The sequence below is a fragment of the Hyperoodon ampullatus genome (assembly GCF_949752795.1).
Source record: "Hyperoodon ampullatus genome assembly, chromosome: 6".
NCBI lineage: Eukaryota > Metazoa > Chordata > Mammalia > Artiodactyla > Ziphiidae > Hyperoodon > Hyperoodon ampullatus.
Genome location: NC_136919.1, coordinates 1963786 through 1980413, shown reverse-complemented (window position 1 = coordinate 1980413; position 16628 = coordinate 1963786). Strand labels below are relative to the sequence as shown.

General features: G+C 50.9%; 1 protein-coding gene across 1 annotated transcript in view; it reads right to left on the bottom strand.

The window, feature by feature from the left end:
• Positions 1-16628, bottom strand: part of CAMSAP1 (calmodulin regulated spectrin associated protein 1) — a 56190-nt gene that overhangs the window by 12632 nt on the left and 26930 nt on the right. Inside the window, 7 exon segments of the mRNA XM_079705995.1 lie at positions 479-570; positions 1028-1184; positions 2903-2999; positions 3086-3225; positions 11370-11536; positions 11538-11565; positions 14718-14805. Of these exon segments, the coding sequence (XP_079562121.1) occupies positions 479-570; positions 1028-1184; positions 2903-2999; positions 3086-3225; positions 11370-11536; positions 11538-11565; positions 14718-14805 (769 nt within the window).

Here is a 16628-nt window from a genome sequence, read left to right as displayed (position 1 = left end):
CACTATAATAACCATTTCTCAAGGAAATGCACCATAACTCAATACACCAAGACTGCTAAGGAAAGCAAATAACCACAAGACAAAAATTTTTAATAGTTTCGATAATAGGCGGTGTGTAATTCAACCGTGATCACGGTCATGAAAATAATCAGTGTTAATTACACATCGATATCAATTAAATGCTGTCAACACCCACTGAGATAACCAGTGGATGTCAATGTAGAAGCTCTTTTTGCCGCAAAGACAACAGTAATCTCCTGTGCGCTCCATGCGATTCACTACGTCTCAGTAATGTTTTCACTGTAAAGACTATAAATTCTAAGATACATCAATAAAAATCAAAACAAATTCTGCCACCGTCTTCTCAACTAACATTACTACATCATGATGAGTCTGTTTACTTTGAGAGCCATGATATTAATGAACTCCAGTGAGAGGGATGAGAAACAGCAGGCAGAGGGGAGACGGCGCTTCTTACCGGGGGGGTCCTCTCCCTGCACTGTCTTTTGCTGTTTCTGTCTCAGTGGCAACAACGGATGCGACGGGCTAAAGGCAGAGGCCCCTTTCCCCCTAAACAGAGAAAGGATGGGAGAGAAAAATCACTACCTCACCAATCTTCAAGTTCAAAAACAAATGTGTAAGAAGCTACGGAGACCGTCATGAATTCACACCAACCTGTAAGAAGTTCACAGATTCCTTGGGAAAATTAATTATTATAAAAATGAACCAAAAATGTGCCAAGAACTTCAAACTTGGGATAAACATCCAAACTGCAGCTAGGGGACATACCGACCTCCGGTTATGGCCTGTAATACAACAGGTTTCAAGTTTTCACGGTAAATTCAAGTTCGCATGAAGGCTCCCCTGCTCGCCCCCGGGGGAGCAGGGGCCAGAGGACGCCTTCTCACGACCAACTCCACACAGGCCTGCCAGCACCCCTGAGAAAAGGCAATTCCCACAGGAACTGTAAACCAGCAGGAAAAGGGAGGCAGGATGGCAGCTCTGCCCGGAGAGCAGACAGACTTACAGGAGCTCAGGCTCTTCGAGGTGCAGGTGGTGCAGCTGGGTGGGGGGCTGCGGATCGGCTGGGCTCGCCGCCGCGGGGCTGCCCAGGAAGCTGCGCTTGGTGGCGTTGGAGATGGGAACAGGAGGCCGAGTGCTTCTGGGGTGCGATACTGATTTAGCTGCAGAAACAATTTTATAGAAATAGTTATTACACAAGTTACAACATTAGCAAGAAGACTCTTAAAAAAAATCCATTTTTATAAGCACTAAAAACCCAACCTTTTTACCTGAAACCAAAACTTCTCTAAAAAAATAAAATAGTTTCAAGGTCAACAAGTGTATTCTGTAATGAATACGAGAAATATTATCCCAAAATGAGTACCGAGATCCAAAGACCCACACAGAGTAGAAGAGTGAGCGCCGGGACCGGAGGCTGCGTCTGGACAACTAACAAGCGGCCTCGTCACCGGGGCCCTGGGGGTGGAGCTGCCAGGACGCCTTGCCGGCCAAACCCTCAAGGAGGCAGCTGCCTCAGCTGCAGAAAGACCTGGTCTTCTGAGCCCAGCATGTGACTGAGCACCTCAGTGGTCACTTCAGCTCAGGCCCCCGTGGGGTCAGGTGAGGAGATCAGGCCCAGCCCGAAGCTCCAGTCTGAACAGGAACCCCGTCTCTGAGGCTGCTCCCCAGAACGCTGGCCCAAGACAGTGCCAGGGACGGTCCCGGCAGCAGGAACCAGACTCCAGAGCCAGACCGCTCACTGCCCAGGGGTCTTACGTGAGGGGAGCCGCCGAGGTCCTCAGGGGCAGGGGAGGATGCCCTGGCCACTGCCCCGAGCCCTGGCCGTCTGCTCTGCCGACACGGCGGGGGTGTATCTGTGTGTCACTTCTGTTTTAATCCCTGATGAGGCTGAGCACCCTTTCCTAACGTTATGAGGTGCCCGGAGTCCTGCTTGCACGAAGCACCTGTTCAAGCCTTTTGCTCTTTTTTTTTATTGGTTTGTCTTTTCCTTCTTTTGATATGTTCTGGACACTGTGGATCTGCTGTAGGCATACGACAAGGATCTTCCACCCCCGGTAGCTACTTGATTTCCTTTTTTTTTTACTCTTTTCATCATCTTTTAATGAAAAAAAGGTCTACTTTTTTTTTTTTTTTTTGCGGTACACGGGCCTCTCACTGTCGTGGCCTCTCCCGTTGTGGAGCACAGGCTCCGGACGCGCAGGCTCAGCGGCCATGGCTCACGGGCCCAGCCGCTCCACAGCATGTGGGATCCTCCCGGACCGGGGCACAAACTCGTGTCCCCTGCATCGGCAGGCAGACTCTCAACCACTGCGCCACCAGGCAAGCCCAAGGTCTACATTTTAATGTGGCCAATTATCAATCTTTTCCTCTGTGGCTAAAATTTTTATATTCTTTGTAAGAAATCACAAGGACATGAAAACATTCTCCCATATCATCTCCTTAAAGTTTTGTAGATTCTCAAGGCTGGCAGATCATTTTACTCTGTGGTAAAACAGATTTTTTTCTGCCTTGTTTTAGGGGCAAAAAAGTCAGAGCTGTGGAGCGTGAGGATTGGCATCCCAGACTAGAGCACTTCCTGCCCGAGGTTTGTCAGAATCACCTGGAAGCTTCTCTCCAACGTCTCCTGCTCGCCCCTGGATTCTGACGCTGCAGGGCCAGGACGGACCCCGAGCTCACAGTCTGGAGGGGCTCTGTGCGTGACCACCATGGCGCACCAGACAGGGGCCCAGACTGTGACAGCGCTCTGTCCTCCCGAAAGAGACCACTTAAACACCACTGTCGTACAAAAACCAGGAACCAGTTAAGTACACCTTCTGAGTGCTGTGCCACGACTCCCTTAGAGGAAACAGCTGTCACTTACGGAAAGTGTGTCACTCACCATCTTTCAGTTCCTGAACATCCCTGGGCTGAACAAAGTCTGGTTTGACGTTCTCAAACCACCAGAAGAGCTCGGCAATAAAAACCATGACGTTTGGCTAAAAGGAAAACAAGAAATCAGGACACAGTGAGGAGCTTATTCACACAGGGCTTTAAAAATGTGTTTTTCATAATTCATTATTACCTTCAACACTAAGGGAGCATACAGCATATCTTCCAGAGTGAGATAAAAGCACTTGTTAAGATATTCATTTGAGAATTCTCTCAGAAGCCGAATATTATACAGACTGTCCGCCATCGACGTTACCTCTTTCAAGCATATATCTAATAGATAAAAAGAAAACTACAATTTATTAGAAAGATATTCTGCTTCATAAGTGTGTGTGGCATTGTGCACATATATTTGTGTGTGCGCGTGTACATATACGTACAATTTTCAAGTGAAAAACAATTTAAATAAAGGTAGAGGTGAGATTTAAAAAGGTAATAACATTAACAGATTTAAACATCACAACAAGTATTATATAAATAATGTTAAATATAGAAAGAAAACACTCAAGAAAAAGACAGGAGGAATCTCCAGGAGCTGAATTTAATTGTTAACATCTAAAAAGTATACAATAGTTACCTGAACTTTTAAGACTGGGCTTCCAATAGGAATAGTAACAATCACCTTTCAGTTTATAAAGGACCTGGCGGCACAAGGCCACTTAACATTTAACCAAGTCCCTTTCCCCCATCCTTCGAGTGAGGTGATCTCCGTGGTTGGGGGAGGGGAGCATAAAACAGGAAATGTCAGGCTTATCCACAGAGAAGCACAGGAACACGGCTAATCACAAAATTCAGGGGCTGTGCGGAGCCCAAGTCCTCCTCTGCTGCCCATCTGCACCTGCAGCAGGACAACTGTCCATTTTACGCTGCTCTGCAGGATGCCAGCCCCTCACCCAGGAAATTCCAGCGCAGACACCCACACTGGGCACTGAGCAGGCTCCGTGCGGGGAGGTGGGCCCACCCTCACACAGGAACCGCTAGAACACCTAGATACCACTCAAGACTAAACTGGAGGTAGCTATACTGACGACTTAACTTTGCCTGTAAATAAATAAACAGGACTGAGAAACATAACTTATTTTAAAGTAACTTTACTCCTAAGAAGAAATCATTTTCAGTGATTTAGAAATCTCATGCACACATGGGATTCACAGCATCCGGGATCTACGTATGAGTTCTGTCCTACGCGGTGATGCCCTAGCACTATGAATTCTCAAGAGAAAACTTCTATAAGCTGAGTAACTGTGCACATTTATGTTGCTAAGAAATGTTTCTTTTTTAAAATTCAGATTATGAAATATTACAAATGTAAAGAACAGACTCCCATGTACTCTCTACCCAGATGGAACGAATATTAACGTCATACCTTCTCTGATCCAGATCTTATTTTCTTCCAGTAACAAAGCATCACAGTGCTGAAGCCCACCTCCCCCCAAGGCAAACACTCTCCTCAAGCCCCGTGACCCGTCTCGTGTGGGTGTCTTTACCACGTGTGGTCTCTGCCCATAAATCATATAAACAGTGCACTGCCGACCTGGCTGTCTTCAATTTACATTCATGACAACAAACTGCCTATCATGTTGCACCCTGTTATTTTCCCCAAACTCGGAATTACGTTTCCAAATAGTTCTCCGCTGCTGTGGGCAGATTTCAGTCACTCATTTTAACAGCTATTTAGGATTCCACAATTTTCACTATTACGTAAAATGCCAGAAGAACCAAACTTGCATACTCTCTGCACCGACACCTTCCCAGAAGGGGCTGCAAGCTGCGCTGCCCACACCTGACCGTCGCCTGGCCACGTCCCACCCCCACCCATACCATTGGGCCTCTCACCTGTGCCACCCCGCTGGGCCTGCTCTGCCTTCCTGCAATGGTGCACCCACCACTGCTGTGGGCTCGCCCTGACCTCCTCTTCTGTGAAAAAGCTGTTCTTGTTTTGCCTCTGGGTTGTTCATCTTTTTCTACTGATTTGTAGGAATTCTTTTTGTATTATGGTTACAAAACAATTGTGTGACAATCCTTTGTCAAGTTATATTTGTTGCAAATACTTTTTCATGGGTACAGTTTTTATCACTTAATTTTGTCTGTGATGTTCCTCTGTCACCACAGTGAATTTTAATATGGTTAAATATAGGAATCTTTTCTATTACTTGGCTATTTTGTAATTTAAATAATCCATCCCAACACCAATGTCATAAAAATATTTTCCTATATTTTCTTTTCCAAGTTTTTAAATTCTGCTTTTCCGGTTTATGTCTTTCATCCAAGGAAGAGTGTCTGGCTCGTGTGGGGTGGAGTCTCACTGCATTCCCTCCCCACCAACAGATGGCGCTTTGCCCCACATTCTGCACTGGCCAGTCCCCCTGCCCTACAAGCTGTGGGTCACCCCAGGCACTGGGGTGGCCCACAGAGAGTCACCATTCGGACCTCTCTGCATGGCTCCCCTGCATTTAGCGGATGTAAAGTTAAACAAAACTTGGTCTTTGCAGAGCAAGTACCCCATGTTCCTCTTCTTCAAAATCACAAGTTGTCTGAAATCTGGGACAAAGCAAGAGAACAATGAATGTCACGGATCATAATCCATTGAGTAAAGTAAGAATCCATGGGACCATCTTGATACAAATCACCGTGCGGATAAATAATGGGAGAGGAGAGGAGAGCAGCCCTCTGCACAGCAGTGCTGACCCACCAGAGAACAAGCGGCAGAGCTAGAAACTCCCGACAGACGGCAATGCCGGGGTGAGAGCGCGATGAGAGACCAAAGCCACTCCCCAATCACTAGTCGGTCATAAAGCAAAGAGCAGTGACCTCAGAGGGGAGGAAGCCAACGCACGCCACCTGAACCCAGGGACCATCCCTGCGGCATCATTCCTGTTGGAAACCCAGGCCCTGAAGGCCACCAGGAGGGAACGCCGGGCAAAGCCAAACAAGGGACAGTCGACCAACTAAGCGACCTGCGTGCCTGGAAAACGTCAAGGGCGAGAAGGGCTGAGAAAGGCTGGGACTCAGCTCCAGGTACAGGGGAGCAGAGACGTGACCCTCCACAGGGTGGTGGTGCTGGGCCAGAGCCTGGATTGGACAGAAAAAAACAACACCCGGGACTTCCCTGGTGGCGCAGTGGTTAGGACTCCACGCTCCCAGTGCAGGGGCCCAGGTTCAATCCCTGGTCAGGGAACTAGATCACACATGCATGCCACAACTAAGAATTCACAGGCCACAACTAAGGAGCCCGCCTGCCGCAACTAAGAGCTGGCACAACCAAATAAAAATAAATAAATGATAATAAATAAATATAAAAAACAAAAGAAAGAAAGAAGACCACACCAAGCCCCACACCAAGTCTTCACACGGACCCAAACGTGTGACGTGAGACATGTGAAGGCCGCCACCCTGGGACAAGATCCACGGCGTGGACCCCATCAAGCTCACGGGTTCTGCTTCAGTGTTCGGAGACCTGGCCCAGACCCGCACAGTCTGGAAAACAGTTATAAAGAGCTGTCTGCAGACACGACGGTTTTGTTCATCCTGGTCACGGAGGTGTACCTAGACGGGCCAGCGAGGTGCTCTCCAGCTCCCTGTTGCCCTCGCCACCCAGCACATCAGGCCAGTTCTCACACAGGCTGGGAGCACCTCACCAGCACAGTTGCGTCCTGGCTCAATCCAACGGCGAGAGGCCTTGTCTCTGGCTCTGGGGCTCCTACGTTCAAGAGAAAGGCGGTGCCACAGACTGCACATCCCTCCCCGCTGTTGGTGCACAGAGAGCTCCTTGGGTGCGGACATTTCTCTACAATCAACGCGCTGCTGCCCAAGGCCAGCGAAGTGCCCGTCAGCTGGAAGGATCTGTGACCGTGACCCCGGGGGGGGGGGGGGGTGGGGTCCTCTGAGCAGTTTTCTAGAAGCTGCTATCCAAGTATCTGTCAGTGACAAAGTCAAATTGAAAACCTAATTTCCCTGGTCATTCTTTTTTTTTAATTCTTATTTTATCTATTTATTTATTTATTTGGTTGTGCTGGGTCTTAGTTGCGGCACGTGTGTTCCTTAGTTGCGGCTGACGGGCTCCTTAGTTGCGGCTCTCCAGCTCTTTAGTTGTGGCATGCGAACTCTTAGCTGCGCTATGCGTGTGGGATCTAGTTCCCTGATCAGGGATCGAACCCGGGCCCCCTGCACTGGCTGCGTGGAGTCTTAACCACTCTGCCAGCCACCAGGGAAGTCCCCTCCCTGGTAATTCTTAAGCACCCTGCACAGGGGAACCCAGTGTCCATGGAGCAGCCATGAGCCAGGCTGCCAGGAGCGGCCAGAAACGGCAAAGCTCCCCTGCGCCCTCGGCCTGGAGTACGCCGCCCACGGCTCCAGGCTCCCGGCAGGGAGATGAGGTCAAACACTCTGGACTCTCCTCCTCTTCGTTACTACTTTTATGGGTAAAGCAGGGAGACCAGCACTTTTTGGGCAGGGCCAGCTGCTACTAGTTTTCACCTGGTAGGTTAAACTTCAGGTTTGAAGGCGTCGGGTGTCTTCATTTGGAAAGGCCCCCTTCGCCCAGCCTGCATTCCCATCTCGGTCAGGTACACTGACCCGCGATCTTTCACGGAGCCCCCAGGAAGCCTGAGGACATTTTGCAAGTTCTCAGAAATTAGGGGTCAATTTCCTGACTGCAGTCGCGGTGAAAATCGCTAAGGAACAGTCCTTGGTGGGAACCTCCAGCGACAGGCAGAGGCTGGAGAACGTGCCTGGGTCCTGCTTGGGTATTTCTAGGAATAAGCTGCGCAAGTTGAACAGGAAGAAGGAGATAGGTGGCTTTTTTTTTTTTTTTAAGAGGAAATGCTTTTCTCCTAGGTGCATCCTGAGTTGAGGTTTCTGAGCCAGCACAGACTGCCAATGCTGGGTTTTGGTTTTTTTGGATTGAAATCACTTGGGGATTTTTTTTTTTTTTACAAGACTGGTGAATTTTGCTTTTTTAAAAAATACTTATTCAAGTGTGTGTAGATATTTTTTTTTAACAGACAATCTTTATTAGGTGTGCACCTCCATCTTAGATCCTGTTGGAGATGCTGTTTTGCTGTTAGGTGGGTTAAAGGGTTAACCCTGCATGAGTTTGGTAATAAAAGGTTGTTGAAGTTTAAAAAAAAAAAAAAAAAAGAATGTATTTGTTCTCTAGTTATTCCCAACTAGCTCAGGGAGAAAGAGCACAAATGTGACAAGATATAACGGCTGGAAAGTCTGGGGACAAGTATGCACCAATTCCTGCACCTTCTCTGTAAAAGTAAACTCACATCCAAATAAAGTCTCCAGGACTTCCCTGGTGGCGCAGTGGTTAAGAATCCACCTGTCAATGCAAGGGACACGGGTTTGAGCGCTGGTCTGGGAAGATCCCACAGGCTGCGGAGCCACTAAGCCCGCAAGCCACAACTACTGAAGCCCGCGCACCTAGAGCCCGTGCTCTGCAACAAGAGAAGCCACCACAATGAGAAGCCCGCGCACCACAACGAACAGTAGCCCCCGCTCGCCACAACTAGAGAAAACCCATGCGCAGCAACAAAGACCCAACGCAGCCAAAAATAAAAAAAAATAAGTCTCCAAAACAACCATTTTGTTTGTCCCTTTGGCCTCCAGTCTTCCACATGAATGTTTACATTCCCTTGTCAATTTCTGTAAAAAGGACTCGCAACAACTGCATGAACAATCAGGGGAAATCACAATTTTTATACTGCTTCTTGGCATCTAAGAATATACTTTAAGTCCCACCCTACAGCAGAGTTCATGATTTTTCCCACGGTCTCACATCCTTTTGTTGAGTTTATTCACCCAGCACTGCAGACAGGTCTTCTGTGGGTCCCAACCCTCACCAGGAGCTGGCACCGCGTGCAGGGCAGGTGGACAGAGCCATCCTGCCAGGGCTGGGGCTACCGCACCCCCTCCCGTGCCCCTGACTGCAACAGTCCAGGGTCGAGAACCTCTGTGGGGTCAGAGCACGTCAGCAGCAGGCCAAGGGCATCCACCACAAACGGGCAGTGGCTTCTAACAGACCTTGGTCTGTGCCTCCCGAGATGACTGCACAGAACACACTCAGCCGTTCAATTCTTGTTTTCTAGGACTTTACACAGGATTTTCAACCCATGTTCAGAAGGAAAGAAAGCCTATGCCCTTCCTCCCATGCTCTGCCCCTGGTGCCGGAATAGCCCCGACACAGACGACCTGCACGTCTGCTCTGGAGCCCTCCCGGGACCCTTCTACTCCGCTCCTTCACCAGGCGGCTTGTCCGGAGCCCAGGCCGTCCTCTTCAGGACGGAACCTGCAATTCAGCCTGTCTCCTCCATGTGTTGGGGTGCTTTCTGATCAGAGGAGAAAGACGACTCTTTATTTTTCTTCCTTCAGCTTTTTTTGGTTTATTTCTGTGTTCTTTTCGAATGCACTGAGATCAACCTGGTTCATTAATTCTTAAATTCCTTACCGTCCAGACTATGCACTGAGGCGACGTTTCCCTTCACCTGTCATTCTGAGCTGCGTCCTGTGAGTTCTGGCACGTACGTCATTCATTCATTTAATTCAACAAATACCTGACCAAAATTGTCCCAGACGCTATTTTAGACGGTTGGGATGTATCAGTGAACAAACAGATAAAAACGCCTGCCCTTACAGAGCTCCCACTAGAAAATTCCACTATGATTTCTACTTGGATCCATGAACTATTCTGAAGTATCTTCTTTGGTTACTAAGCATTAACAATTTTAAAGGTTTGGAGAAAGACGCTGCACGTTTCTGTTACTGACTTCTTGCTTTACTGTGTTGGGAGGAACTATCAATTCTCTGCAATCTGTCGAGGTTTCTTCCGTGGCCTGAATCAAGCCCACTTTTGTAAAGGCCTCCGGGCTTCCTCATTTTGACAGAGCACGACGCCCACGAGCCGGTGCACTGGGCCCAGCCTGCGTCCGTGTGTTCAGGCCCCCTCCGACCTCACTCTGCTCGCACCTGCTTCCTCAGCCTGGTCCCGCAAGTTAAGTCATGAGTCTGGCTCTGGTCACTCCGCCCTGTGGTTCTGTCATTTTCAAAGCCCCGTTCTGACGTTCTGCTATTAGGGCGCAATGACCTTCGACACTCACATCCTGCCGTGGCTTCTCCCTTCCTCGGTAGCGCGGGCTCTCTGTCCCTCGTAGTTGTTTTTGTCCTGAGACCCCGGAGGACAGGTTAGAGACAGGCTGGACAAAGCCCAAGCCAGGAGTGCCCACCCACACACGCAGCGGGCGGAGGGCCGAGGGGAGGGAGCCCCGCACGCTCGAGCGCCCCACACGCTGGCATTTTCAACACCCTGCGCTCGCACTCAGGGCTCTTCCTCACCCAGGTCATCCGCGGCGCCTGCCGGCCCGGTGGGGGCAGGGACCCTTCTCCGCGGGCCCGGCAGGCCCTGGTGGTGGCCGCGCTCCCACACGGCAACGCTCTGCTCTGACTCCAGCCCAACGAGTCCTGGACCTGAACGAACTCGCCTGGGACGCAGCCTGGCAGCTCACTTCCTCAGGAACGACCGCCACCGCCGCCCCGAGATGAGCCTCCTGGGTCTTCCCTGGCCGCGGGGGAGCCTCCCCAGTCCTTTCCAGGGCCCCAGTTACAGGTCTCAGTGGCACACGGCCCAGGCCGCACGGGGACAGAGGCCTAACAGGCCCGGGGCCACCACGTGCCAATTTGGGGGTTTTCAATCACAGATGGAGACCCCCTCCTGGAACCTGAGCCCCCCTTTCTTTCGAGGTCAGCTGTGTGCTTTAGAAACTACGAAACCCAGCACTTCTGCACTTGGATCAGAAGCAGGACCGACGTCAGCTCAGCGCCGGCAGTGAGTCTGACAGACACTCTACGTGCGGCCAGCGGTCGGGGCATCTGTGGGCCTCACACCTCCCTCCCCCAGAAAGAAGAGGACTCAGGAAACCTACATCAGAGTTCCTGTCCGCACGGCCCTGGACGGGTGTCCAGCGCCATGCTGCTCACGGCATCACCCGCACCTCTCCCCGCGGCCAGGCGTGAGCACCTCAGAGACACGCAACACAGTGAAACCACCAACACCAAGCCCACGTGAGTCACTCACGGCTTGGCAACAGATGGATCTGCACTCATTTTCCTAAACCACATTCTAGATGTTTTAAATCAACTAGAGTAGGGCTGACGAGCTCTCAACCATTCTGAGACTAAAGTACAGTCACCAATATTTAACACGTTACCCAAATAATTTCAAAGTCCCATTTCTCCACCAGAGAAAACTGGTGGAGGCTAAAGACAAACACATCACCGTCAGATCTGTCCGCCTCTGCGCTTCCCCAGCTGGCGCTAAGGACTCGGGGTGACTCCCCGGTGTTTTGATTGTCTGGATCAGAGCACCCTAACAGCCTCCCGAGCCTCAGGTGCATTCCACAGGCACGTGCTCCACTCACCATCCAGCTTCATCTGCTCCGGGCAGTAGTAGTGGACCACGGCCAAGAGGGCAGCCCCGTGGCTGCCGTCCCGCATCAGGTCCTCCAACAACGGGAAGTAGGGTGGCTGCCTCGTTGACAGGTGCTCTCGGCGGTAGCGCACCTGCGGTGGAGAAAAGGGAAAGGGTCACTACGCACGAGGTGCCGTCACCGCCGCCTACGTCACAGGCAGGCCGTCAAATCTAGACTTAACAGAAGTCCTGCGGGACGACGTTTAGAACAACGGCAATCCCAGGGGAAAGCCCCAAATGTCTGGACTGCAAACTCTGCCTGGAACGTATGTCAAGATCCAGGGAACTGGGCTTCGTGGCCACACTGGGTGACAGCAGTTAGCCGCTAATGACACCGGGCCGTCTCACCCTAAAGGGCTGGGCACACCCAGGGGAAGGAAGCAGGACACACGTCTACACTGCCAGAGGCCGCGCACCACCAGCGGATGAGAAACAAGTTAAACGGTGAGCACGCTACGCTGGGAAGACCCACGCTACTGTTACTTTTCTCAGGATTAGCAGCATTAACCTTGGCCGTTATGAAAAACACAAAGCAGCAGCATTAACAGAGTGTGAGGAATTCCCAAAACCAGGTCAGACAAAATGTCGTCTAATCTGTCAACCAGCCCCTCCATAAGTGCACGGAAGCGTCAGGAACCCGAGTGCCATAAAAAATAAGCATTTTTCAAGGTTTCTGTGCTTCTGCCTTTACAGGAAACCACGTGCACGGTGCTCTGAGGCTCCCCGCACCCCTGGGCGCTGCCCATGCAACTGGGCCTCGCTCACGAGCACAGACACACAGACCGCCAGGGGACCACGTCCTGTGGCACAGGTGAGCCTGGCATTTCCTGCAGCCGCGCTTTCTCCAGGGGAGGAGAACACAGTGCCAGCTCGAGGGAGAAAACCCGCCACCCGTGCGGCCCGCTATGGATCTCCACGAGCCGTGCAGGGGAGTCAACCCAAAGGAAGGTGTCCCGGCAAGAATGCAGTGTGTGCACAGCGCAGGGCAGTCAGCACTGGCATCTGCACAGAACACGCCTCACCCGTGCATGTGCAACGCACGCCACTAACATTGGTCTCAACACGGACTTTAACTTGTTTCTCGGGCCGCCACGCCCAGGGGCCAGCCTTGGGGCTCCCGCATGCAGAGCCCGAGGGACACGCCGGGCCAGGTCTCCACACACACAGACAGCACGCGGGCCGAGCACGGCATGCAGGAAAGCAGGTGGTTTCGCGGCTGAGGATGGATGGTGTGCGTTTGCATCAGGAAAGCGCTGAACCCCTGGGTCGGGGGAGCTGGTGCCACCCCTCGAGGGGGCCCTGCTCCAAACCCCCAGCGGCCTGCTCACGCTCACCCCACTACCGATGAGCCAGACATGCGCTCGGGCAGCCACGGTGACCAACTGCTGGGAGGAAAGCTACAGGCGCTCTGCTCTCGGCCACATTTTCCAGTTTTTATACGAGTCTCATCTGAACCCCACTTCCTAGAGGACGCCTGCGTTTCTGACTGGTCCTCACTGCACCTCGTAACTGCTTTTAATAGTTCTCTCTTTGGCCTTCAGTTTTCGAGAAGTTAAGAGATACGTAAATATGCATAAAAATGCTTACCCCTCTTTGTTATTAATATATTTCAAAGAGAAGCAAAATTACCCATCAGCTACAAAACAGACTATATCACCGCTCACACAGACCCCACTGACAGTTTTATATCCACGGTATCTCCTTTATGATGGAATTCTAAGGATCACGTGCTCCAAATAATTAAACTAAAGGATCAGGCAAATAAAGGAGTCTTCAAAAAGATTTGTTCTCCAAAACTTCATTTTAAAATGCACCACTTGGAGCATCAGGTATTTTTCGGTGGGAAACAGTGTAACAAACTGGTTCTGCTTTCAGAACAGGTCCCCAGGTGGAGCACAGCTAGAGCTGCAGACCAAACCACCATGGACCATAACGTCAGAAAGGACAAATCCAAAGGGGAACTGGGCAAATTGGCTGATTGGTCATTCCTGCTGGTACCTATTAGAAAGGAGAATACAGCCTGTCATTGACCTCGAAGTTCATCATATAAAGAAGTTAACTATGTGTCCAAGGAAGAAACTGTCTGCAAGTCTACCTAAGAAACTGGGCAAAACCACACGCTGGGTGTTGGCTACAAAATGCACCTTAGGGCTCCGGAGGGCCTTGTTACGGTCTACTCTGCCCAGAACCGGGCCATCACTGCCCCGCAGGAAATGCAACAACACCACCAAGGAGGACATTCAGACAAACAGTCACGAGCAATCTGTAATGGAAGCGAGTGGTCGCGGCGGGGTGGCCGTCTGGACGGCAGCTGGGCGCACACGCGGAGCTCACTTACAGGCACTAACTTCCAGTACCACTTGGAGGGAGACTGCTCGGGAAGCAAAGGGAAGGAAGGCAGGAGAGGAGGTCAGCGGGGCAGGTCCACGCGTGGACAGACGAGACACACACTTGCACACCACATTCACACGAGAGGCGGGACGTCCTCTGAGAGGTAAGATCTGTCCAGCGCACGGGACCCTCTGCACTAGCAGGTGACCGCAGGGGCAGCTCACAGGCACCTCTACGACACTGGCCTCTGCGGGAGCAAAGACTACTCTGGAAACTCCGCGCGGGCCGGGCACCGAAAAGGACAGGAGCCAACCGCCATTCGGGGAGGGGCTCAGCGAGCTGTCCACGCCCACCTGAGGAAGCGGGGGGCTCACGGAAGCGTGGCCGGGGTGAGGTGCCCACGGACAGCAGCCCCGGGGTCCAGGGTAAGAGAGGGGAGCAAGGGGACAGTCGCTCACCCCGCAGCCCAGGGGCCCGCAGCCCAGGCCGGGCCACGTCGTACACGCGTTTGAAGAACAGGGATTCAGTCACACACGTGCTTGACCAAAAAATAATAATCAGGTCACACAGGACGTTAGGGGGTCATTTCACTGGACACGTGACATTTACCCGCCTGAACCCCACACTGGGCTCACAGCCCGTGAGGGCTCCAAGGGGACCTCTGGCTGCAGGCAACCCCACCCCCACCCCCCATGCTGACTTCACCCCGGGTGACCCTACGTCCCTTCCTCTGGAGCTTCCGACACCTCCCACCTCTCCCCCACCCTCCCAAGTTCAACACTAGGCTGCCCCTGCCTGGGAGAAAGGGCAGTGGGCCACCGCGTCCTCGCCACCAGGGCCGGGGCCCAGGGCACTCGCTCCCTGCTTGGTGAGTAAGAACAAAGAACCAGCACGGAGCACACACAGACACAGTTCTTCAAAACGGGAGCAACGTTAACTTGGTGCGTTCCAGAGAAATGAAATTTACCCTTTACCTTTTGATGAGCTGGACTTTCCAATAACTGCTGTTTTAACTTAACTTCTTTCTCTGTTATCTCTCTCATTTTAAGATTTACCTAAAGTAGAAGAAATTAAATGCATTAAAAAGGCAACTGAAATTGATTTCCAACAGTGGTGTGTACATCTTTCCAGAACCCACCTTACTTGTTTGAACTCAGGCTCTTAGATGCAGGTAATGTTTAGACCCATTACAGAAATACACGGATTCCCTGTGACCTGGGATTCGACACGGAGAGCAAGGAAGGCCCTCATGCCCCACAGCACCCACGCGACGCTTTCCGCCTCACGACAGGATCGACAGCCTCAGCGCCGAGTGTCCCCGGTGCCCAAGTTCGCCGCCACTATCAGCGAATGCTGCTGATGACATGGTCTGGCTGAAAACCCCCGAAGTCTAACAGGTGCTCGCACATTCCCTGACCACCAAAATAGCGCTAAGAACTGTCATGAGACACTCGTAAGCAATTAATACAACTGCTCGGAAATAAAAGTATCCTCTTCTGGAATTATTAACTCAAAGATAAAATCAAGATTGCAATTATAAAATAATACCGTGGAGAAAAACACTCATCAATGCTAACAGGGACATGGTCAAAGCTATAATCAGGCGAAATGCCACAGAACTGAATGTCTTCGCATTAAACAAGAATAAAGATAAGTGAACTCATGCACATCAAATCAAGAACGTAGAAAAATTGTTTTTTTAAAGAGAAAGACAAAAGAAAAATCAATGTTGATAAGTTTTAAAATAAATGAATTAGGGCTTCCCTGGTGGCACAGTGGTTAAGAATCCACCTGCCAATGCATGGGACACAGGTTCGATCCCTGGTCCGGGAAGATCCCACATGCCACAGAGCAACTAAGCCCGTGCATCACAACTACTGAGCCCGCGCTCTAGAGCCCGCGAGCCACAACCACTGAGCCTGCAAGCCACAACTTACTGAAGCCCGCGTGCCCAGACTCCGTGCTCCGCAACAAGAGAAGCCACCGCAATGAGAAGCCCGTGCACTACAAAGAAGAGTAGCTCCCGCTCGCCGCAACTAGAGAAAACCCGTGTGCAGCAACAAAGACCCAACGCAGCCAAAAAGTAAATAGATAAAATAAATGAATTAGAAGAATAGATGGATGGATGGATAAGTGATAAAGCAAGTATTGTAAAAAAATGTTCACTGTAAAATCTAGGTGGTGGATACAGGGTGTTCTCTGTATAATTCTGTCAACTTTTCTGCATGTTTAAAATTTTTCACAATAAAATACTAGAAGTTAAAAATTTTAGAAAATTTGTTTCTGCCATAAACTAGATACCTTCCTAACATGGAAAGGATTTTCTGATTGGATTGGTGATGATATTAATGAATGTAATTTTTTTTTTTTTTTTTTGCTGTACGCGGGCCTCTCACTGCTGTGGCCTCCCCCATTGCGGAGCACAGGCTCTGGACGTGCAGGCCCAGCGGCCATGGCTCACGGGCCCAGCCTCTCCGCGGCATGTGGGATCCTCCCAGACCGGGGCACGAACCCGTATCCCTTGCATCGGCAGGCGGACTCCCAACCACTGTGCCACCAGGGAAGCCCAATGAATGTAATTTTTGATACTATATCATGAAATGTGACATTGGGAACATCCATACAACTTAGCAAAACAATTTTCCCAATGACAAGGCATGACCTTACAAAATCGTGAGTAACAGGACCAGGAAAAATTAAGAAAGATTTTAATACAACAGAGTACAAAAAGTTCACTGGGGGCTTCCCTGGTGGCTCAGTGGTTAAGAATCTGCCTGCCAATGCAGGGGACACGGGTTCGAGCCCTGGCCCAGGAAGAGCCCACATGCCGCGGAGCAACTAAGCCCATGTGCCACAACTACTGAGCCTGTGCTCTAGA